This window comes from Suncus etruscus (assembly GCF_024139225.1).
Source record: "Suncus etruscus isolate mSunEtr1 chromosome X unlocalized genomic scaffold, mSunEtr1.pri.cur SUPER_X_unloc_2, whole genome shotgun sequence".
In the NCBI taxonomy this organism is placed as follows: domain Eukaryota; kingdom Metazoa; phylum Chordata; class Mammalia; order Eulipotyphla; family Soricidae; genus Suncus; species Suncus etruscus.
The window spans coordinates 94004-118717 of record NW_026060315.1 but is presented as its reverse complement, the minus strand read 5'-3'; the positions used below and the strand labels follow the sequence as shown (position 1 = coordinate 118717).

At 47.3% G+C, this 24714-nt stretch overlaps 1 protein-coding gene across 1 annotated transcript in view; it reads left to right on the top strand.

Annotated features, from left to right (window-relative positions):
* P2RY8 (P2Y receptor family member 8) overlaps positions 1-24406 on the top strand; it is a 50676-nt gene extending 26270 nt beyond the window's left edge. Inside the window, exon 3 of the mRNA XM_049767799.1 lies at positions 23285-24406. Coding sequence (XP_049623756.1) covers positions 23285-24406 — 1122 coding nt within the window. The remainder of the gene's footprint in view (positions 1-23284) is intronic.
* The last annotated feature ends 308 nt before the right edge of the window (positions 24407-24714 follow it).

Genomic DNA, 24714 nt, shown 5'->3' with positions numbered 1-24714 from the left:
CTATGGGATGTCGGGAATCGAACCCAGGTCAGCCTCATGCAAGGCAAATGCTGTCCCTAATATATACTATCTCTCCAGCCCCCATCCATATAGGTTAGTCTTCATTTTTTCTCTGCCCCCCCTTTTTTTTGACCACTTTTCTTCTTATTTTTGTCCATACCACATTACCTCTTAAAATATCCCACTTCTTGCAATGATGGTTCTTTCTTCTTTCTTTCTTTCTTTCTTTCTTTCTTTCTTTCTTTCTTTCTTTCTTTCTTTTTTCTTTCTTTCTTTCTTTCTTTATTTCTTTCTTTCTTTCTTTCTTTCTTTCTTTCTTTCTTTCTTTCTTTCTTTCTTCTTTCTTTCTTTCTTTCTCTTTCTTTCTTTCTTTTTTCTTTCTTTCTTATTTCTTCCTTCCTTCCTTCCTTTCTTTCTTTCTCTCTTTCATTCCTTCCTTCTTTCTTTCTTTCTTCCTTCCTTCCTTTCTTTCTTATTTCTTCCTTCCTTCCTTCCTTCCTTTCTTTCTCTTTCTTTCTCTCTTTCCTTCCTTCCTTCCTTCCTTCCTTCCTTCCTTCCTTCTTTCTTTCTTTCTTTCTTTCTTACTTTCTTTCTTTCTTCTTCCTTCCTTCCTTTCTTTCTTCCTTTCTTTCTTCCTTCCTTTCTTTCTTTCTTATTTCTTTCTTCCTTCCTTCCTTTCTTCCTTCCTTCCTTTCTCTTTCTTTCTCTCTTTCATTCCTTCCTTCTTTCTTTCTTTCTTCCTTCCTTCCTTTCTTTCTTTCTTATTTCTTGCTTCCTTCCTTTCTTTCTTCCTTTCTTTCTCTTTCTTTCTCTCTTTCCTTCCTTCCTTCCTTCCTTCTTTCTTTCTCTCTTTCCTTCCTTCTTTCTCTCTCTTTCTTCTCCTTTTTCTTTTCTTCTCCTCTTTCTTCTCCTTTTCTTCTCCTTCTCCTCCTCTTTCTTCTTCCTCCTCCTCCACCTCCTCCTTCTCTTTCTTCTTCTTCCTTCTTTTTCTTCTTCTTTTCTTCTCCTTCTCCTCCCCTTTCTTCTTTCTTCTACTTTCTTCCTCTCCCTTTTCTTCTTCTCTTTCTTCTCTTTTCCTTCTTCTTTTCTTCTTTTTCTCCTTTCTTCTTCCTCCTTTTCTTTTCTTTTTTCTTCCTCCTTTTCTTTTTCTTCTTTTCTTCTTCCTCCTCCTCCTTTCTTCTTTTTCTTATTCCTCCTTCTTTTCTTTTTCTTCCTCCTTTTTTCTTCTTCCTCTTCCTCCTCCTTTTTTATTTTTCTTTCTCCTCCTCTTTAACTTCCTCCTCCTCCTTTTCCTCCTCCTTCTGTTCTCCTTTTCCTCCTCTTTCTCCTTCTCCTTCATTTTCTTCCTCATCTTCTCTTCTTTTTTTCTCCTCCTTCTCTTCTTCCTTCATCCCTTCTCTACTTATCCTGCTGCCTTTAACTTGTATTTCCCCATTTTCTTTTTTTTACTATCCCTCTTTCCCTCTCTCCATCTCTCTCTCTCTCTCTCCATGTCTGTCTCTTTCTATCTCTTTCCATCTCTGCCTCCCTCCCCCATCTTACCATCGGACCTGTCTCCTCCCCTTTCTCTCTCTAGCCACTGCCCCTGTGTGGTTTGAACAACTTCCTGTGTCAAGTCCAATTTCTCCCCTACACCCCAGTTTACGGCCCCCCCAAAAAAACCCAGCTGCCCTCATGTGTGGCCCTCACGTGTTTACCCTTCCGTGAACCCTCATACTTTCCCAGGTGGTTAATTTTGGGTGCGAAAGACTCACCCCAACTCCCAGGCACAGATAAACAACATTTCAGCACCCCAAAATCCAAGCGAGTCTTAGGAGATATCGCAGAAACGATTGAGATAAAAAAAATTTTTTTTGGAATTCCTTCTTTCCCTCCCTTTCCTCCCTTCCTTCCTCCCTGCCTTCCTTTCTTCCCTCGTTTTCATTCCTTCCTTCCCTCCCTCTCCTTCCTTCCTTCCTTCCTCCCTCCCTCCCTTCCCTCTTTTTCACTCCTTCCTTCCCTCCCTCTCCTTCCTTCCCTCTTTCATTTTTTCCTTCCCTCCCTCTCCTTCCTTCCTCCCCTCCCTCCCTTCTTTCCTCTCTCCCTCACTTCCTTCCCCCCTCCCTTCCTTCCTTCCCTCGTTTTCATTCCTTCCTTCCCTCCCTCTCCTTCCTTCCTCCCTCCCTTCCTTCCTTTCCTATTTTTCTTCCTTCCTTTCCTCCCTCTCCTTCCTTCCCTCCCTCCCTTCTTTCCTCTCTCCCTCACTTCCTTCCTCCCTCCCTTCCTTCCTTCCCTCGTTTTCATTTCTTCCTTCCCTCCCTCTCCTTCCTTCCTTCCTTCCTTTGTTTTCATTCATTCATTCCTTCCCTCCCTCTCCTCCCTCCCTCCCTCCCTCCCTCCCTCCCTCCCTCCCTCCCTACCTTCCTTCCTTCCTTCCTTCCTTCCTTCCTTCCTTCCTTCCTTCCTTCCTTCCTTCCTTCCTTCCTTCCTTCCTTCCTCCCTCTAGTCCTGAACTGCACACATTCTACACCTGAACTACATCCTTGACCCTGAGAATAAAAAGGAAGAGAGAGAGAGACAGAGACAGAGAGAGAGAGAGACAGAGAGAGAGACAGAGAGAGAGAGACAGAGAGAGAGAAGAGAAAAGAAAAAAATTTTTTGGAAGCATGAAGAAATAATTTGGGGAAGAACGAACCCTTCGTCTGTCCTTCATCTGTCTAAAGTCTTGATCTTGGGGAGGGGGCTTCCCGCTTTGTGTTGTCTCCCCCCCCCGGAGTCGCTGAAGCTTTGTACCCCCAAGGAGAACCCCCAGAACAGATGTTGAGGTCAAACTTGTCACCCCAAAAACCGTTGAGGTAAAACTTGTCTGTCCTGCATCTGGGGTTGGCCCAAAAAATCTGATTTCTGGGGCCCGGAGAGATAGCACAGCGGGGTTTGCCTCGCAAGCAGCCGATCCAGGACCCAAGGTGGCTGGTTCGAATCCCGGTGTCCCATAGGGTCCCCCGTGCCTGCCAGGAGCTATTTCTGAGCAGACGGCCAGGAGGAACCCCTGAGCACCGCCGGGTGTGGCCCAAATAAACAAAAAACCAAAAAAACCAACAAAAAAAATCTGATTTCTGGGCTGCCATTTTGGACCAAGAGGACAGAATAAAAAAAGGGGGATTTTTTTTGAGGTATTTTGTTATATATAATCTTTTTTATTTTATTTTGGGGTCCCACCCAGCAGTGCTCAGGGGTTCCTCCCGGCTCTGCGCTCAGAAATCGCTCCTGACAGGCTCGGGGGGGGGGGCCCTATGGGCTGCCGGGATTCGAACCGCCGTCCTTCTGCATGCAAGGCCAACGCCTTACCTCCGTGCTATCTCTCTCTCTGGCCCCCCCCACACACTTTTTTTTGCTTTTTATGCCTCTTCCATGAACTTGGGTTTGTGGGTGTTAGTTTCTGCAGGTGGTCACATCTAATGGCCACACATCAACACCTTCACCCCACAAAAGTGGCCTCCCTGGACCTCCCTATGTCCACTTGTCCAGTGTCTCCCTGTGCCGAAGGTCCAGGGAGGGTCCTTCCTGCCTCTCTCACTTTTGGGGGTCCAGGGAGGGTCCTTCCTGCCTCTCCCAGTGTTGGGGGTCCAGGAGGGTCCTTTCTGCCTCTCCCAGTGTTGGGGGTCCAGGGAGGGTCCTTCCTACCTCTCCCACTTTTGGGGGCCAGGGAGCGTCCTTCCTGCCTCTCCTAGTTTCGGGGTCCAGAGAGGGTCCTTCATGCTTCTCCCAGTTTTGGGGTCCAGGGAGGGTCCTTTCTGCCTCTCTCAGTTTTGGGGGTCCAGAGAGGGTCCTTACTGTTCATCCCATTTTTGGGGTCCAGGGAGGGTCCTTCCTGCCTCTCCCAGTTTGGGGGTTCAAGGAAGGTCCTTCTTGACTCTCCCAGATCAGGGGGTCCAGGGAGGGTCATTCCTGCTTCTCCCAGATCCTGGGGTCTAGGGAGGGTCCTTCCTTCTATACCCAGTTCTAGGGGTCCAGGGAGGGTCCTTCCTGCCTCTCCCAGTTTGGGGGTCCAGGAGGGTCCTTCATGCCTCTCCCAGTTTGGGGGTCCAGGAGGGTCCTTCCTGCCTCTCCCAGTTTGGGGGTCCAGGGAGGGTCCTTCCTGCCTCTCCCAGTTTTGGGGGTCCAGGGAGGGTCCTTCCTGCCTCTCCCAGTTTGGGGGTCCAGGGAGGGTCCTTCCTGCCTCTCTCAGTTTTGGGGGTCCAGGGAGGGTCCTTCCTGCCTCTCCCAGTTCTAGGGGTCCATGGCGGGTCCTTCCTGTTTCTCCCAGTTTTAGGGTTCATGGAGGGTCCTTTCTGCCTCTCCCAGTCTTGGGGTCCAGGGAGGGACCCTCCTGTCTTTCCCAGTTCAGGGGTCCAGGACAGAGCCAGGGGGTCCGGGGAGGGTCCTTCCTGCTTTCCCCAGCACAGACCCAGGGGTCCAGGTATCCCTGGGCGGGGACCACATCCCTCCTGTCTCTGCCCCCATAAGCAAAGAGACACAAACAGGGGGGCGAGCCATTTACCTGACAGGCCACTGTCCCTTGGAGATGGTCTGGGGCCCCCCTAGGACCCCCAGGAAACCCCCCAAAATAGAACCCCACAAGGAATGTATTTTGCAAAGGAATTCCATTGTTTATAAAATAGAGAGAGAGAAGGGGGCAACAAGGCGGGTTAAGATTTTGGAAAAGTGGGAGACAGAGACAGAGACAGGCAGAGAGACAGAGACAGAGAAAGAACCAGAGAGACAGAGACAGAGATAGACAGATAAAGAGACTGGCAGAGACAAAAAAGGAAACAGAGAGACAGAGATAGATACAGAGAGAGACAGAGAAGGAAATAGAGACAGAGATAAATAGATGGAAACAGAGCTAGAGACAGAGAGACAGACAGAGACAGAGAAAGAACCAGAGAGACAGAGACAGAGATAGATAAAGAGACAGGCAGAGACTAAAAAGGAAACAGAGAGACAGAGATAGATGCAGAGAGAGACAGAGAAGGAAATAGAGATAGAGACAGAGACAAATAGATGAGACAGAAATAGAGACAGAGACAGACAGAGAGAGAGAAGAGACAGACAAAGACAGAGAGACAGATAAAAAGACAGGCAAAGACAAAAAAGGAAACAGAGAGACAAAGATAGATGAAACAGAGAAGGAAATAGAGAGACAGAGAGACAGAGACAAATAGACAGAGATAGAGACAGAGACAGACAGAACAGAGACAGAGAGACAGATAAAAAGACAGGCAGAGACACAAAGGAAACAGAGAAACAGAGAGATACAAAGAGAGCTAGAGAAGGAAATAGAGAGAATGAGAGAGACAGAGACTAATAGACAGAGACAGAGAGACAGACACAGAAGAGACAGAGACAGAGAGACAGATAAAAGGACAGGCAAAGACAAAAAAGGAAACAGAGAGACAGAAAGGAAATAGAGACACTGAGAGAGACAGAGACAAATAGATGGAAACAGAGATAGAGACAGACAGAAGAGACAGAGACAGAGAGATAGACAGAGACAGAGAGACAGATAAAAAGACAGGCAAAGACAAAAAAGGAAACAGAGACAGAGATGGATACAGCGACAGAGACAGAGAAGGAAATAGAGGGACTGAGAGAAACAGAGACAAATAGATGGAGACAGAGATAGAGACAGAGAGACAGAAGAGACAGAGAGAGACAGATAAAAAGACAGGCAAAGATAAAAAAGAAAACAGAGAGACAAAGAGATACAGAGAGAGATAGAGAAGGGAATAGAGAGAATGAGAGAGACAGAGATAGAGACAAAGACACAGAGACAGAGAGATAGATAAAAAGACAGGCAAAGACAAAAAAGGAAACAGACAAAGATAGATGAGACAGAGAAGGAAATAGAGAGATGAGAGAGACAAATAGAGACAGAGACAGAGAGACAGATAAAGAGACAGGCAGAGACAAAAAAGGAAACAAAGAGACAGATAGATACAGAGATAGACAGAGACAGAGACAGACAGAGACAAACAGAGACAGAGAGACAGTGATAGAGAAAGAAACAGAGACAGAGACAGAGAGACAGAAAGAGACAAAGAGGGACAAAGATAAAGACAGAAAAAAACAGAGAGACAGAGACAGAGACAAAGACAGAGAGGAAAGAGAAGAGAGACAGAAGGAGGAGAGAGATAAACAGAGAAGAGCCTGGAGAAAGAGAGATAGAGGCAGCGAGACAGAGATAGAGAGAAAGAGAAAAGAGACAGAGTCAGAGAGAGACAGAGACAGGGGAGAGAAAAGAAACAGAGAGAAAGACAGAAGAGGAGAGAGAAGAGAGACAGGAGGAGAGAGATAAACAGAGAAGAGCCTAGAGAGAGACAGAGAGATAGAGACAGAAAGAAAAAGAAAAGAGACAGAGTCAGAGAGACAGAGACACACAGAGACAGAGAGGAGAGAAAAGACAGAGAGACAGAGAAAAAGACAGAGACAGAGAGAGGAAAGTGAAGAGAGACAGAAGGAGGAGAGAGACATAAAGAGAGAGGAGCATGGAGAGAGACAGAGACATAGAGACAGTGAGATAGAGAGAAAGAGAAAAAAGACAGAGTCAGAGAGAGACAGAGACACAGAGAAAGACAGAGAGACAGAGAGAAAGACAGAGACAGAGAGAGGAAAGCGAAGAGAGACAGAAGGAGGAGAGAGACATAAACAGAGAGGAGCATGGAGAAAGACAGAGACATAGAGACAGCGAGACAGAGACAGAGAGAAAGAGAAAAGAGACAGAATCAGAGAGAGACACAGACACAGAAAAAGACAGAGAGAAAGACAGAGACAGAGAGAAAGACAGAGACAGAGAAAGGAAAGCGAAGAGAGACAGAAGGAGGAGAGAGACAGATAAACAGAGAGGAGCAAGGAGAGAGACAGACAGACAGCGAGACAGAGACAGAGAAAGAGAGAAGAGTCAGAGAGAGACAGAGACACAGAGAGAGACAGAGAGGAGAGAAAAGAGACAGAGAGAGGAAAGTGAAGAGAGACAGAAGGTGGAGAGAGACATAAACAGAGAGGAGCAAGAAGAGAGACAGAGACATAGAGACAGTGAGACAGAGAAAGAGAGAAAGAGAAAAGAGACAGAGTCAGAGAGAGACAGAGAAAGACAGAGACAGAGAGAGGAAAGCGAAGAGAGACAGAAGGAGGAGAGAGACAGATAAACAGAGAGGAGCAAGGAGAGAGACAGAGAGATAGACAGCGAGACAGAGACAGAGAAAGAGAGAAGAGACAGAGTCACAGAGACAGAGACACAGAGAGAGACAGAGAGGAGAGAAAAGAGATAGAGAGAGGAAAGCGAAGAGAGACAGAAGGAGAAGAGAGAGACATAAACAGAGAGGAGCATGGAGAGAGAGACAGAGACAGAGAGACAAAAAGACAGAGACAGAAAGAGAAAAGAGACAGAGTTACAGAAAGACAGAGACCAGAGAGACAGAGAGAGAAGAAACAGAGACTGAAAGGAGAGAGAAAAAGAAGAGAAAAAGAGAGAGAAAGAGAAGAGAGACACAGTCAAAGAGTGACAGAGACAGAGACAGAGAAAGAAACAGAGAGACACAGTGGCCAGAGCAACAGCACAGCAGGGAGGGCGTTTGCCCGTGTGTGTGAGACAGACAGAGAGACACACAGAGACACAGAGAGACAGAGACAGAGACAGAGAGAGAGTTTTGCAGACGTGGCCAGAACCGTAGATGAAATCAGAGATAATAAAATTTGTGCGAGAGAAGCAAAAGCCGAGAGGAAAGAAATCGCAAGTTAAGCAAAAAAAAAACCCAAAAAAGCGGCAAACGTAGCAGGAAACGCCCCGAGGCCTCTTCCAGAGCTTGGGGGGGGGTCCCGGGTTTTGGGGGGTCCCGGGTTCGACCACCGAACCCCGAAATCTCACAGAACAGCAGCCCCCCCCCCAGATATCTGTCTCCCTGAAGACCCTTCCTGGCTTTTTTCCGGATTCCGAGCGGGTCTTGGTACAGGGAAAAGTATGGAAAGGTTTTTTTTGGGGGGGAAACTGAGGCACAGGCAGACGCAGGTGTGGCAGAGAGAAAGACAGAGACAGAGACACAGAGAGGAAGGAGAAGAGAGACAGAGAGAACTGAGAAAGAGAGACAGGAGAGAGACAGATAAACAGAGAGGAGAAGACAGAGAGAGAGACAGCAAGACAGAGACAGGGAGAAAGAGAAAAGAGACAGAGTCAGAGAGAGACAGAGACACAGAGAAAGAGAGAGAGGAGAGAAAAGAGACAGAGAGACAGAGAAAGACAAAGACAGAGAGAACCGAGAAAGAGACACAGGAGAGAGACAGATAAACAGAGAGGAGCGTGGAGAGAAGACAGAGAGAGAGAAAGCAAGACAGAGACAGGAAGAAAGAGAAAAGAGACCGAGTCAGAGAGACACAGAGAGACAGAAAGAAGAGACAAAAGAGAGAGAGATAGAAAGAAAGGACAGAAAGAAGAAGAGAAATAGAGAGAAAGAGATGAGAGACAGAGTCAGAGAGAGACAGAGAAGAGAAAAGAGACAGAGTGACAGAGAGAGGAGAGAAAAGGAACAGGGAGACAGAAAGAGACAGAGAGAACTGAGAAAGAGACACAGGAGAGAGACAGATAAACAGAGAGGAGCGTGGAGAGAAGACAGAGAGAGAGAGACAGCAAGACAGAGACAGAAAGAAAGAGAAAAGAGACCGAGTCAGAGAGACACAGAGAGACAGAAAGAGGAGACAAAAGAGACAGAGAGAGAAAGGACAGAAAGAAGAAGAGAAATAGAAAGAGAAAGAGATGAGAGACAGAGTCAGAGAGAGAGAGACAGAGAAAAGAGATAGAATGACAGAAGGAGAGAAAAGGAACAGGGAGACAGAGAGAAAGACAGAGACAGAGACACAGAGAGGAAGGAGAAGAGAGACAGAGAAAACCGAGAAAGAGAGACAGGAGAGAGACAGATAAACAGAGAGGAGAAGACAGAGAGAGAGAGAGAGAGAGACAGCAAAACAGAGACAGGAAGAAAGAAAAAAGAGACAGAGTCAGAGAGACACAGAGAGACAGAAAGAGGAGACAAAAGAGACAGAGAAAGAAAGGACAGAAAGAAGAAGATAAATAGAAAGAGAAAAAGAGATGAGAGACAGAGTCAGAGAGACAGAGAAGAGAAAAGAGACAGAGTCCGAGAGAGACAGAGACACAGAGAAACAGAGAGGACAGAAAAGAGACAGAGAGACAGAGAGAGGAGAGAGAAGAGAGAAGAGAGACAGAAGGAGAGAGACAGAGACACAGAGAAACAGAGAGAGGACAGAAAAGAGACAAAGAGACAGAGAGAGGAGAGAGAAGAGAGACAGAAGGAGGAGAGAGACAGATAAACAGAGAGGAGCAAGGAGAGAGACAGAGAGATAGCGAGACAGAGACAGAGAGAAAGAGAAAAGAGACAGAGAGAAAGACAGAGACAGAGAGGAAAGAGAAGAGAGACAGAAGGAGGAGAGAGACATAAACAGAGAGGAGCATGGAGAGAGACAGAGACATAGAGAGAGCGAGACAGAGACAGAGAGAAAGAGAGAAGAGACAGTCAGAGAGAGATAGAGACAGAGACACAGAGAGACAGAAAGAAAAGAGAAAGGAGACAGAGAGGCAGAGAAAAAAGACAGAAGAAGAGAGATAGAAAAAGAGAGAGATGAGAGACAGAAGGAGGAGAGAGACAGATAAACAGAGAGGAGCGTGGAGAGAGACAACGAGATAGAGACAGTGAGACAGAGACAGAGAGAAAGAGAAAAGAGACAGTCAGAGAGAGACAGAGAAATGAGAGACAGAGAGAGGAGAGAGAAGAGAGACAGAATGAGGAGAGAGATAAACAGAGAGGAGCATGGAAAGAGAGACAGATAGAGACAGTGAGACAGAGACAGAAAGAAAAGAGACAGTCAGAGAGAGACAGAGACACAGAGAGAACAGAAAAAGAAGAGACACATCAGAGAGAAAGAGAAGAGAGACAGAGTCAGAGAGACACAAAGAAAGAATAGAAAGAGATAGGAGAAAAATGGAAAGACAGAGATGGAGAGAAAGGAATAAAGAGACGAGAGAGTCAAGAGACCGCGAGAGACAGAGACAAAGACAGAGACACAGAGACAGAGATTCAGATTCAGAGCCAGAGACAGAGACAGAGAGAGGAGAGAGAAGAGACAGAAGGAGGAGACAGATAAACAGAGGAGCGTGGAGAGAGACAGATAGAGACAGTGAGACAGAGACAGAAAGAAAGAAAAGAGACAGTCAGAGAGAGACAGAGACACAGAGAGAACAGAAAAAGAAGAGACACATCAGAGAGAAAGAGAAGAGAGACAGAGTCCGAGAGAGACAAAGCAAGGATAGAAAGAGATAGGAGAAAAAATGGAAAGACAGAGACGGAGAGAAAGGAATAAAGAGACGAGAGAGAGTCAAGAGACCGCGAGAGACAGAGACAAAGACAGAGAGACACAGAGACAGAGATTCAGAGGCAGAGCGAGAGAGAGGGAAACAGAGACAAAGACAGAGACACAGAGACAGAGGTTCAGAGGCAGAGCGAGAGAGAGGGAAACAGAGACAGAGACACAGAGACACAGAGAGAAGCAAGCATTGAACTTGACCTACCCAACTTCCTAATTCTATTTGTTTGCAAAGTCCTGGGGTCCCCCAGGACCTGAACCCCTCACCCCAGGACCCTACCCCCACCCCCACCCCCACCCCCTGGGTTCCTCCAGACAGCAGGAAGAGAGTCTCTTTGGTCATGCAAATGTTGGGGGTACTGGAGAGATAGGCTGGCTGGTACATGTGGGCTAAGACGTCTAGTGCCCCAAGGGAATCTTTTAGCACCTGCCTCCAACCCATAAACACCCCAAAATCTGCATTGGGACCTGGCTACGGCCCCCCTGAGTCCTGTAGGGTCGGTAAGAGTAGGGGGAGAGAGACACAGAGAGAGAGAGAGACAGAGAGAGAGACTATACAATGTAAAGTTTGAGTTGATGGCAGAAGAAGTGGTGACAAGTGGATGGCCGCCATTTTGTCACCAAGGGAAATGGGGGGAAGAGAATTGGACAAACTTAGGGGGCTGGTAGAGAGACAGAGAGAGAGAAAGAGATAAAGAGAGAGAGACAGAGAGAGAGACAATGCAATGCAAAGTTTGAGTTGATGGCAGAAGAAGGGATGAGGGGTGGATGGCCGCCATTTTGTCATCAAGGACAAAGTGGGGGAAGAGAATTGGACAAACTTAGGGGGCTGGTAGAGAGACAGAGAGAGAGAAAGAGAGACAGAGAGAGAGGAGAGTCAGCTGGGACCCCCAATTATGGGGGTTTTCTGGACTCAGCCCGGGTACAGGTCTCGGTTGGGTTTGGGGTTCCATCCTATGGGGGTGCTGACTGGAAACTCTTTGTGAGAAGCAAGGGGTTCAGAGGTGGTGAGGGGGTTGTGAGACAGACAGACTGACTGCCAAATCCTGAGTTGGCCTCGAACAATCAGACCGAGGTCGCACCCCACCCATGGGGGGACCTCTCGGATGAACCCGGTCACAGGGGTCAAGTTTTGGGGTGTTTGAGTGGAAACCCAGACTCACATCCAAGCCGGTTTCTTGCTGGTCTGTTTTTATTGTCTTATTTGTTCTTCCTTTGAGTCGTCATTCTATCTATCCATCCATCCATCCATCCATCCATCCATTTATCCATCCATCCATTTATCTATCCATCCATTTATCCATCCATCCATTCATCCATTTATCCATCCATCTATCTATCCATCCATCCATTTATCCTCCATCCGTCCATTCATCCATCCATCCATTTATCCATCTATCCATCCATCCATCTATCTATCCATCCATCCATTTATCCATCCATCCATCTATCTATCTATCTATCCATTTATACATCCATCCATTTATCATCCATCCATCCATCCGTTTATCCATCCATCCATCCATCCATTTATCATCCATCCATCCATCCATATATCCATCCATCCATCCATCCATCCAATTATCCATCCATCCTCCATTTATCCATCCATCCATTTATTCATCCATCCATCCACCATCCATCCATCAATCTTCCACCCATCATCCATCCACTCTCATTCATCCATTACCCATCCATTCTCCATTTTTCCACTCACCATCCATCTATCTTCCATCCATCACTCACTATTATCCGCCATTTTTACATCACCCGTTGATCCATCCACCCACCCATTCATTCACTCATCTATATATCCATCCATCATTCACTGATATTCACCCATTATCCACCACTCATCCATCATTCATCTATTCATCCATCCATCCTTCCTTCCATCCTTCCAACCATCCATCCTTCCACCATCCATCCTTCCTTCTGGTCGTCCATCCTTTCTTCCTTCCATCCATCCTTTCTTTCATCCATCTGTCCACCCATTCATCCTTCTTCCATCCATCCACTTCCTTTCATCCATCCATTCTTCCTTCCATCCATCTATCCTTCCAACCATCCATCCTTCTACCCATCTATCCTTCTACCCATCCATCTATCCATCCTTCTTTCCATCTATTCATCCATTCTCCCTTCCATCCATCCATCCATTCTTTCCTTCCTTCCATCCGTCATTCCTTCCTTATTTCCTTCCATCCATCCATCCACCCATCTATCCTTCTACCCATCCATCCATCCTTCCAACCATCCATCCTTCCACCATCCATCCATTCTTCCTTCTAACCGTCCATCCTTTCTTCCTTTCACCATTCTTCCTTTCATCCATCTGTCCACCCATTCATCCTTCTTCCATCCATCCATCCATCCACACTTCCTTTCATCCATCCATTCTTCCTTCCATCCACCCATCTATCCTTCTACCCATCCATCTATCCATCCTTCTTTCCATCTATTCATCTTCTCCCTTCTACCCATCCATTCTTTCCTTCCATCCATCCATCTATCTATCCTTTCTTCCATCCATCCATTCATCCTTCTATTCATTCATCTATCCATCTTTCTATCCATTCATCCATCCATCCTTCCTTCCTTATTTTCTTCCATCCATCCATCCATCCTTCCACCCATCTATCCTACCCATCCATCTATCCATCCTTCTTTCCATCTATTCATCTTCTCCCTTCTACCCATCGATTCTTTCCTTCCTTCCATCCATCATCTATCCTTTCTTCCATCCATCCATTCATCCATCCATCATTCCTTCCTTATTTCCTTCCATTCATTCATCCTTCCTTCCATCCTACAACCCATCCATTCTTCCACCATCCATCCATCCTTCCTTCTAACCATCCATTCTTCCTTCTTTTTTTCTTTCTTCTTTCTCCTTCCTTCCTTCCTTCTTTTCTCTCTCTTTCTTTCCTTTCTTTCTTCTTCCTTCCTGCTCTCCCTCCCTCCTTTTTCCCTCCTTCCTCCCTTCCTTCTTTCTCTTTCTTCCCTCCTCCCTCCCTCCTTTCTTCTTTCTTTCTTTTTCATTTCTTTCTTTCTTCCTTCCTCCTTCCTTCCCCCTCCCTCCTTCCTTCTTTTTTTCTTTCTTCCATCCATCCATTCATCCTTCTATCCATTCATCCATCCATCATTCCTTCCTTATTTCCTTCCATCCATCCATCCATCATTCACTTTTTAGGGGACACTGTCCCCTCCACTCTATTGATACCGAATGCTTGGGGGTTCCTTCTGGGGTCCAGGGGGAGGGTCCTTCCCTCCTTTCCCAACTCTCAGAAGTCCAGGGAGGGTCCTTCCTGCCTCTCCCAGTTCCCGGGGTTCCAACCATCCCTGATCTGGGGTCCACATCCCTCCCATCTCTGCCCCCCTCTGTCTACACTGGGCTTCTCCTCTGGATCTTTATCTCCTCATGTGTCTCTGGGAAGGAAACTGGGACTAAAGGGGGGGGGGCCTTCTCCTGCAGGAAGAACCCCTCTCGTCTCTCTCTCTCTGTCTCTGTATCTCTCTCTTTTGGTTTTTGGGTCACACCCGGCAGCGCTCAGGGGTTCCTCCTGGCTCCAGGCTCAGAAATCGCTCCTGGCAGGCTCGGGGGACCCTATGGGATGCCGGGATTCGAACCCCTGACCTTCTGCATGCAAGGCAAATGCCTTACCTCCATGCTATCTCTCTGACCCCATTCGTTTTCTTAATACCTTCTTTCCTTCCTTATTTCTTCTTTTGTCTTCCTTCCTTCCTTTCTTTCTTCTCTTCCTCTCTCTTTCTCTCCTTTTCTTTCTTTCTTTCTTTCTTTCTTTCTTTCTTTCTTTCTTTCTTTCTTTCTTTCTTTCTTTCTTTCTTTCTTTCTTTCTTTCTTTCTTTCTTTCTTTCTTTCTTTCTTTCTGCCACACCTGGCGGTGCTCCTGGCTGTCTGCTCAGAAACAGCTCCTGGCAGGCACAGGGGACACTATGGGACACCGGGATTCGAACCAACCACCTTGGGTCCTTGATCGGCTGCTTGCAAGGCAAACGCCGCTGTGCTATCTCTCCGGGCCCCCATTTTCCTTTTTCTTCCTTCTTTTCTTTCTTCCTTCCTTTCCTTCTTTCTTTGACTTCTAATTCTTTTGTTTTTTTCTTTCCTTTCTGTCATTTTTTGTTTCTTCCTTCCTTCCTTTCTAATCTCTTCCATTCTTCCTTTCCTTATTTATTCTTTCTCTTTAGTTCTTTTATTCTTATTTTCTACATTTCTCCCTTTCCTCCCTCCAACTTTCCACTTTTTATTTTACTTCTCCAATGTCTTCCATTCTTTCTTCCTCTCTCAATTCTCTCCTTTCTCTTTCTCTTTCTTTTTTTATTTCTCTCTTCTCTTTCTAAAAAATATAATCAACTACTGTATTTGAAAAACATGTGTTCGGCATTCCACCTTCCTCCCTTTTATTCATCTATTTTTTAATCAAATCGTTTCGATCTTACAAAGTCCTCCCTCCTCTGCCTCTACGACAAAAGTATTTCTTCTCTCTCCCTCTCTCTCTTTCTCTCTGTTTTGATTTGTTTTTGGGGGGCCACATCTGGTGGTGCTCAGGGGTTCCTCCTAGCTCTACGCTCAGGATTCGAACCACCATCCTTCTGCATGCAAAGCAAACGCCCTACCTCCATGCTATCTCTCCGGCCCTTCATCTTCATTTTTATGATTTTTTTCCTTTCAGTCTTTCCTCCCAAACTCCCCAAATCCCACGCTTTTCACCCCAAAAAGCCGTGAGCCTTTGAACCCGAGAGACCGAATTTCTTGCCTTTTTTTTTCACTCCCTCCATCTCTCTCCTTCTCCTTCCACTTTGAGATCCAATCGATTTGAAATCAAGGCCCAGTCTCTCTGTCTCTGTCTCTCTCTCCTTTCCTCCCCAGTTTCAGCATTTTCTCTCTGTCTCTCTGTGTCTGTCTGTCTCTGTCTCTCCTTTCCTTCCCAGTTCCAGCATTTTCTCTCTGTCTCTCTGTGTCTGTCTGTCTCTGTCTCTCCTTTCCTTCCCAGTTCCAGCATTTTCTCTCTGTCTCTCCGTGTCTGTCTGTCTCTGTCTGTCCTTTCCTTCCCAGTTTCAGCATTTTCTCTCTGTCTCTCTGTGTCTGTCTGTTTGTCTCTGTCTCTCCTTTCCTTCCCAGTTTCAGCATTTTCTCTGTCTGTCTCTGTCTCTCCTTTCCTTCACAGTTCCAGCATTTTCTCTCTGTCTGTCTGTCTGTCTGTCTGTCTGTCTCTGTCTCTCCTTTCCTTCCCCGTTTCAGCATTATCTCTCTGTCTCTCTGTGCCTGTCTGTCTGTCTCTGTCTCTCCTTTCCTTCCCAGTTCCAGCATTTTCTCACTGTCTCTCCATGTCTGTCTGTCTGTCTGTCTCTCCTTTCCTTTCCAGTTTCAGCATTTTCTCTGTCTGTCTGTCTGTCTGTCTCTGTCTCTCCTTTCCTTCCCAGTTTCAGCATTTTCTCTCTGTCTCTCTGTGTCTGTCTGTCTGTCTCTGTCTCTCCTTTCCTTCCCAGTTTCAGCATTTTCTCTCCGTCTCTCTGTGTCTGTCTGTTTGTCTCTGTCTCTCCTTTCCTTCCCTGTTTCAGCATTTTCTCTCTGTCTCTCTGTGTCTGTCTGTTTGTCTCTGTCTCTCCTTTCCTTCCCAGTTTCAGCATTTTCTCTCTGTCTGTCTGTCTGTCTCTGTCTCTCCTTTCCTTCCCAGTTTCAGCATTTTCTCTCTGTCTGTGTCTGTCTGTCTGTCTCTGTCTCTCCTTTCCTTCCCAGTTTCAGCATTTTCTCTCCGTCTCTCTGTGTCTGTCTGTTTGTCTCTGTCTCTCCTTTCCTTCCCAGTTTCAGCATTTTCTCTCTGTCTCTCTGTGCCTGTCTGTCTGTCTCTCCTTTCCTTCCCCGTTTCAGCATTTTCTCTCTGTCTGTGTCTGTCTGTCTCTGTCTCTCCTTTCCTTCCCCGTTTCAGCATTATCTCTCTGTCTCTGTCTGTCTGTCTCTGTCTCTCCTTTCCTTCCCAGTTTCAGCATTTTCTCTCTGTCTCTCTGTGTCTGTCTGTCTGTCTCTCTCTCCTTTCTCTCTCTCTCTCTCACATACACATTTCCTGCCACCACTGTTCCCAGTCCCAGCATTATCTCTCTGTCTCTCTGTATCTCTCTGTCTGTCTCATCAAAAGAAGGGAAGTCAGGGCCACCAAGGAACGAACAGCCAGTTTCTCCTGGCTTCCTCCTGGCTCTGTGCTCAAAGATTACTCCTGGTTTTGTGCTCAGAGCTTACTCCTGGCTCTGCCTGTTGTTGAACGCGATCATGGGTCATTCATTCATTCATTCATTCATTCCGGCCTTGACAGTTTTTTCCGGTGTCCCCTGGGCCCCACGACCCCGCACCCTAGGGAGAAGCCCTGAGCACCGAAAAAAAATATGTATATATATATATATATTTTTTTTTAAAAAAGAGGAACTTTCAGAGCTGACTCAGGAAACCTTTTATGTGGTTGAAGAACCTTGGGCAGGTGTTTGCGGGCCGTTAACTGCAGCAGCGTCCGTCGGTGTGTCTGTCTGTCCGTCTCTGTCTCTCCTTTCCTTCCCAGTTCCAGCATTTTCTCTCTGTCTCTCTGTGTCTGTCTGTCTCGGTCTCTCCTTCCCAGTTCCAGCATTTTCTCTCTGTCTCTCTGTGTCTGTCTGTCTCGGTCTCTCCTTTCCTTCCCAGTTCCAGCATTTTCTCTCTGTCTCTGTGTCTGTCTGTCTCGGTCTCTCCTTCCCAGTTTCAGCATTTTCTCTCTGTCTCTCTGTGTCTGTCTGTCTCTGTCTCTCCTTTCCTTCCCAGTTCCAGCATTTTCTCTCTGTCTCTCTGTGTCTGTCTGTCTCGGTCTCTCCTTCCCAGTTCCAGCATTTTCTCTCTGTCTCTCTGTGTCTGTCTGTCTGTCTCTGTCTCTCCTTTCCTTCCCAGTTTCAGCATTTTCTCTCTGTCTCTCCTTTCCTTCCCAGGTTCAGCATTTTCTCTTAGTCTCTCTGTGTCTGTCTGTCTGTCTGTCTGTCTCTGTCTCTCCTTTCCTTCCCAGTTTCAGCATTTTCTCTCTGTCTCTCTGTGTCTGTCCGTCCGTCCATCTGTGCTTGCAAAAGACGCCCAGGAAAAAAAGGACTGGACGGTCTCTCTGGTTTCCTGCAAAGCAACAACTTAGGAAGTTATTGTTTTTGTTTTTTCTGTGGAGGAAAAAGCAGTTTGGAATTTGGGGCAAAGGGTCCCACCGTCTCTCCCTTCTGCCGGCCACACCCAGGAACGAAGTATAAAAAATGATTTCTCGCTGACCAAGTGCTCCAGCTTTGAAACGTGAGTGTCTGGGTGGAGTGGGGGGCAGAAAAGGGAGTTTTGGGGGGGAAATCTGTTTATATTTTTAGGGTTTTTATTCTTCTGGTTGGAGCGGCGGGGTTTACTTCTGCTTCTGTCTTTCTCAGATACGACTCCGGAAATCTCTGCTTCGGAGTCAACCCCGGAGTGCTTAAGGTCTCTGCGCTCAGTTTATTGTTGTCCCTGCACCCAAGGGTTACACCCGGCTCCGCGCTGCTCAGGATTTCCTCCTGGCAGGCTCAGGGGGACCCTATGGGATTCTAAAATTCGAACCCCCATTGAATGCAAGCAAAGCAAAAAGCTTTTCTTGTTGTGCCCCCAATTTAAATCTTGTTTTATTTTTTTTTTGGTGGTACTCAGGGCTTACCCCTGGCTCTGCATTTAGGGATTATTCCCAGCAATGCTATGGGATGCTGAAGATCGAACCCGGGTCTGCCGTGTGCAAGGCAGACACCCTCACCTCTCTCCCCCCCACCCCCCAGTGCTATCGCTCTGGCCCTGTTTGCTGAAATTTAAATTCATCCGTGACTTGTGCTTCTATGAAAGAGGAAGGGAGAGGGCCGGGGATTTTGGGCCACCATTCCCCACGCACCCCAATATAGGAACCCCCCCCAAAATGATGGTAAGACGCTGGGACCCCAATATGGTGGATAAACAGGCAGGCTAGGGGTATGGGATATACTGGGGAGACCTGTCTACACCTCTGGACAGGCCCCAAGAATTCTGGGGTCCAGCCCTATAGCATTGGCCTTGAACAAAGCTGACCTGGGTTCGACCCCCCCCCCCGGAATCCCATGGGGTCCCCCCCCACCCTGAGCACTGCCAGCAGCGATTTCTAGAGTTCTGTCTGGTTTGTGTTTCTATTATCTGTTCTTTCAAGATACACCTGTAGGTCCATCTTCATGTTGTCTGTCCACCCTTCCATCCATCCATCCATCCATCCATCCACCATTCATCCAACCATCCATTCATCCATCCACCTGCCCACCCGTCCATCCATTCACCATTCATCCACCCATCCATCCACCATTTATTCAACCATCCATCATCCATCCATCCACCCATCTACCATTTACCCACCCACACAGCCATCCATCCATCCATCCACCTACCTGTCCATCCATCCAACCCTCCACCCATCCATCCACCCACCCACCCAGCCATCCATCATCCATCCATCCATCTACCCACCCACCCATCTATCCATCCATCCACCCGTCCATCCATCCAACCCTCCCCCTACCCACCCATCTCCACCCATCCATCCATCCACCCACCCACCCATTCATCGATCCACCCACCCATCCATCCATTCACCATCCATCCACCATTTATTCAACCATCCATCCACCCACCCATCCATCCACCCACCCATCCATCCACCGATCTACCATTTACCCACCCACCCATCCATCCATCCATCCACCCACCTGTCCATCCATCCAACCCTCCACCCATCCATCCATCTACCCACCCACCCACCCACCCATCCACCCGTCCATCCATCCACCCACCCACCCATTTATCCATACATCCACCATTTACCTACCCACCCACACACCCATCCATCCATCCATCCATCCACCTGTCCATCCATCCAACCCTCCACCCATCCATCCATCTACTCACCCATACATCCACCCACCCATCTACCCATACATCCACCATTTACCCACCCACTCACACACCCATCCATCCATCCAATCTTCCACCCATCCATCCATCTACCTACCCACCCACCCATCCATCCACCCATCATCCATCCACTCACCCATCTATCCACCCACCCACACATCCATCCACCCACCTGTCCACCCACACATCCACCTATCCACCCATCCATCCATCCATCCATCTACCCATCCACCATCCATCCATCCACCCACCCATCCACCCACCCACCCACCCATCCATCCACCCATCTATCCATCCACCCATTCATCCATCCACCATTTATCCACCAACCCACCCACCCACCCATCCATCCATCCCATCATTTGTGTGTATGAAAACATGTGCGCATTTCTGCATTTGTCTCATGGTTCCAGGTCTCTGCGTGCCCTTCCCTCTCCCCCACACCCCCCCGTCCCTCCCTCACCTCGCACCTGGCACCCCGGGGTGTCCCCACCTGCTATTCAAATGAGCGATTCAAAGGCCTGAGACAGACACACGGGTGGGCGGAGACGGGAGAGCAGAGGCCTGAGACGTGGGGCGAGCATTGTTCTGTGAAGCAGAAACGGAAACACACTTCCCAGCGCCCCACTCACCCGCTTGAGGGCCACCCAGCCAGCCGAGCACTGTCGGGGGAGGACCCTGTATCATACCACGGGGCACAGCCGACAGCAGCCCTTAGTGACCCCAAACGCAGATGCTTTCTTTCTTTCTTTCTTTCTTTCTTTCTTTCTTTCTTTCTTTCTTTCTTTCTTTCTTTCTTTCTTTCTTCTTTTTCTTCTCTTCCTCATCCTTTTCTTCCCTTTTCATTCTCCTCTTCCTCCTTTTCTTCTCCTTCTCTTTCTTTCCTTTTCTTCTCTCTCTTTCCTTTTCTTCTTTCTTTTCTTTTCTTCCTCCTCCTTTTCTTTTTGTTTCTTTCCTTTTCTTCTCTTCCTCCTCCTCCTCCTTTTATTCTTCTCCTCCTCTTCCTAATCCTTTTCTTCTCTTTCCTTCCTTCTTCTCTTTCTCCTCCTCCTTTTCTTCTCCTCTTTCTCCTCTTCCTTCTTTTATTCTTTTTCTTCTCTGCCTCTCTTCCTCCTCCTTCTCTTCTTTCTCCTTTTCTTCTCTTCCTCCTTATTTTCTTCTTCTCCTTCTTCCTCTCTTCCTCCTCCTTTTCTTCTCATTCTCTTTCTTTCCTTTTCTTCTTTTCTTCCTCCTTCTCCTCCTTTTATTCTTTTTCTTCTCTTCCTCCTTTTCTTCTCTTTCTTTTCCTTTTCTTCTTCTCTTCCTCCTCTTTCTCCTCCTCCTTTTCTTCTCCTTTCTCCTCTTCCTTCTCCTTCTTTTATTCTTTTTCTTCTCCTTCTCTTCCTCCTCGTCTTCTTCTTTCTCCTTTTCTTCTCCTCTTCCTCCTTTTCTTCTCCTTTCTTTCCTTTTCTTCTCTTCCTCCGCCTCCTCCTTTTATTCTTTTTCTTCTTCTCTTTCTCCTCTTCTCCTCTTCCTTCTCCTTCTTTTATTCTTTTTCTTCTCCTCCTCCTTCTCTTCCTCCTCCTTCTCTTTCTCCTTTTCTTCTCCTCTTCCTCCTTTTCTTCTCCTCTTTCTTTCCTTTTCTTCTCTTCCTCCTCCTCCTTTTTCTTCTTCTTTCTCCTTCTCCTCCTCCTTTTATTCTTTTTCTTCTTCTCTTCCTCCTCCTTTTCTTCTTTCCTTTCCTTATTTTTTCTCCTCCTCCTCTTCTTCTCCTCTTTCTCCTTCTCTTCCTTCTTTTCTTTTTCCTCTCCTCCTCCTTCTCTTCCTTCTTCTCTTTCTCCTTTTTCTCCTCTTCCTCCTTTTCTTCTTCTCCTCCTTCTCCTCTTTCCTCTCTTCCTCCTCCGTTCCTTCTTCTCTTTCTCCTCCTTCTCTTCTTCCTTCTCCCTCTCTCTGTTCTTCTCCTCTTCTTCCCCTTGCCAAAAATCACTCCCGGAGGGCTCAAAGGGAACCCTACGGAATGGCAGGAATCGAACACGGGTCAGCCACGTGCAAGCCAAGTGTCCTCCCAGCTGTGCTATCGCTCTTCTCTCTCCCAGAATGTCTTCCGATGCCCAAATCCAAAACCCAAATCCAAAAGCAATTTCTGAGTGCAGAGAGAGGAGTAAGCCCTGAGACCATCAGTGGGTGTGGACCCCCCCAAAATAAATACTGACAGTCTTTTTGGGGTAATAACACAGCCCTGGGCCTGGAGAGATAGCACAGCGGCGTTTGCCTTGCAAGCAGCCAATCCAGGACCCAAGGTGGTTGGTTCGAATCCCGGCGTCCCATAGGGTCCCCCGTGCCTGCCAGGAGCTATTTCTGAGCAGACAGCCAGGAGGAACCCCTGAGCACCGCTGGGTGTGGCCCCCCCCAGAAAAAAAGAAAGAAAGAAAGGAAAAGAGATAAATAAAAAAGAAAGAGAAGAAAGACAGAAAGGAAGGAAGGAAAGAGAATGAAAGAAAGAAGGAAGGAAAGAAAAGAAAAAGAAAGAAGGAAAGGAAAGAAAAAGAAAGGAAGGAAGGAAAGAGTAAGAAAGAAAAGAGAGGGCCCGGAGAGATAGCACAGTGGTGTTTGCCTTGCAAGCAGCCGATCCAGGACCAAAGGTGGTTGGTTCGAATCCCGGTGTCCCATAGGGTCCCCCGTGCCTGCCAGGAGCTATTTGTGAGCAGACAGTCAGGAGGAACCCCTGGGCACCGCCGGGTGTGACCCAAAAACCAAAAAAAAAAAAGAAAGAAAGAAAGAAAGAAGGAAGGAAGGAAGGAAGGAAGAAAGAAAGAAGGAAAGAAAGAAAGAAAAGAAAGAAAGAAAAGAAAAGAAAAAGAAGGAAGGAAAGGAAAGAAAAAGAAAGGAATGAAGGAAAGAGTAAGAAAGGAAAGAAAGTGAGAGAAAGAAGGAGAGAAAAAGGGGAAGGAAGATAGAAAATAAGAAAGAAAAAGGAGGAAAGAATAAAAGAACTAAGAAAAGAAGGGACAAAAGAGAAAGAATGAATGAAAGAAAAAAGATAAAGAAAGATGAAAGGAAGGGGGAGGAAAGAAAGAGAAAAGAGACAGAAAGAAAGAAGGAAGGAAGGAAGGAAAGAAAGAAAGGGAAAGAGAGAAATAAAAAAGAAAGAAAAAAAGAGAAGAAAGACAGAAAGGAAAGAAGGAAAGAGAATGAAAGAAAGAAGAAAAGATAGAAAAGAAAAAGAAGGAAAGAGAATGAAAGAAAAGAAAAGACAGAAAAGAAAAAGAAAGAAGGAAAGGAAAGAAAAAGAAAGGAAGGAAAGAGTAAGAAAGAAAAGAGAGAAAGTGAGAGAAAGGAGAGAAAAAGGGGAAGGAAGATAGTAAGAAGGAAAAGTAAAGAGTGGCTAAAAAGAAAAAAAGAAAACAAACAGAGGGAAAGACTGATGTGGAAACTTAGACAGGAAGGAAAGGGGAAAGAAAGAAAAGACAGAGAAGTAAAAAGAAAAAAAGGAAGGAATAAACAAAAGGAGGAAAGAATGAAAGAACTAAGGAAAGAAGGGACAAAAGAGAAAAAATGAATGAAAGAAAAAAGATAAAGAAAGATGAAAGAAAGGGGGAGGAAAGAAAGAATAAGAGATAGAAAGAAAGAAAGAAAGAAAGGAAGGAAGGAAGGAAGAAAGAAAGAAGGAAAGAAAGAAAGAAAGAAAGAAAGAAGGAAGGAAGAAGGAAGGAAGAAAGAAAGAAAGAAAGAAAGAAAGAAGGAAAGAAGGAAAGCAAGCCAGCAAATAGACAGAACCCCAGAAAGAGAGAAAGAAAGAAAGAAAGAAAGAAGGAAGGAAGAAGGAAGGAAGAAAGAAAGAAAGAAAGAAAGAAAGAAAGAAGGAAAGAAGGAAAGCAAGCCAGCAAATAGACAGAACCCCAGAACTCCCCAGTACTCCGACTTTCCCTCACCTCTTTTTCTCCTTCCCAGCCGTCACCCCGAAACCTCGCTGTGTCCCCCCGCCATAATCCAAGTGCCCAGACCATGGACATCGGCAACAACTCGACAGGCCCGGACAACGCCACGCTCCAGATGCTCCGCGACCCGGCCATCGCGGTGGCCCTGCCGGTGGTCTACTCCTTGGTGGCCATCGTCAGCATCCCAGGGAACCTATTTGTTTTGTGGGTTCTGCTGCGACACATCGGGGCGTCCTCCCCGTCGGTCATCTTCATGGTCAACCTGAGCGTCACCGACCTGCTCCTGGCCTCAGTGCTCCCTTTCCAGATTTACTACCACTGCAACGGTCAGCACTGGGTTTTCGGGGTGGCCCTGTGCAACGCGGTCACCGTCGTCTTCTACGCCAACATGTACTCTTCCATCCTCAGCATGACCTTTATCAGCGTGGACCGTTTTCTGGGCGTCGTGTACCCCCTAACGTCCACGAGGTGGAGGAGACGCCGGTACGCCTATTCGGCCTGTGCCACCTCTTGGCTGGTCATCTTCCTGGCCTTGTCCCCGCTGGCCAGTTCCGACCTCACGTACAAAGTCGAAGCCCTGGGTATCGTGACATGTTTCGACGTCTTGCAGTGGGATATGCTGCCTGGAAAACTCGCCTGGGCCTTGTTCTTGTTTACTCTCTTTACAGTGCTGTTCTTGGTCCCTTTCCTCATCACGGTGGCTTGTTACACAGCTACTATCCTTCGCTTGCTGAGACGCCGGGACCCAGACAACCTCCGGGGGCAGAGGAGACGCTCGGTGGGCCTCGCGGCCGTGGTGCTGCTGGCCTTCGTGACTTGCTTCGCCCCGAATAACTTCGTCCTCTTGGTCCATGTCATCGCGAGGTTGTTCTATCAGCAAAGTTACTACCACATCTACAAACTGACCCTGTGCCTCAGTTGCCTCAACAACTGCCTGGACCCTTTCGTGTATTACTTCGCCTCTCGAGAGTTCCAGTTGAGGTTTCGAGGCTACCTGGGATACGGGCGGCTACCGCTGGACAGCCAGGAGGCCCGGACGGCCGATGCCGCGGCCAGGACACTCTCCGCGGGGTCCAGTTCGGCGGGAGACGGGCCCGGGAGGCCCATGGTTCAGAGGCAGGAGAGCGTGTTCTGAAAAAGCGTGAGGTGGCAGAGCTGTTGGCCGGAGCAATGGCAGCCATTTTCTGCGCATGAGGCACAGAGGGATGGGACGGGGTGAAAACGCTTGGACCTTACCCAGGGGGGTTTTGGTTGGTTGGTTGGTTGGTTGGTTGGTTGGTTCGTTGGTTGGTTGGTTGGTTGGTTGATTGGTTGGTTGGTTGGTTCGTTGGTTGGTTGGTTGATTGGTTGGTCGTTTGGTTGCTTGGTTGGTTGGTTGGTTGGTTCGTTGGTTGGTTGGTTGGTTGGTTGGTTGGTTCGTTGGTTGGTTGGTTGGTTCGTTGA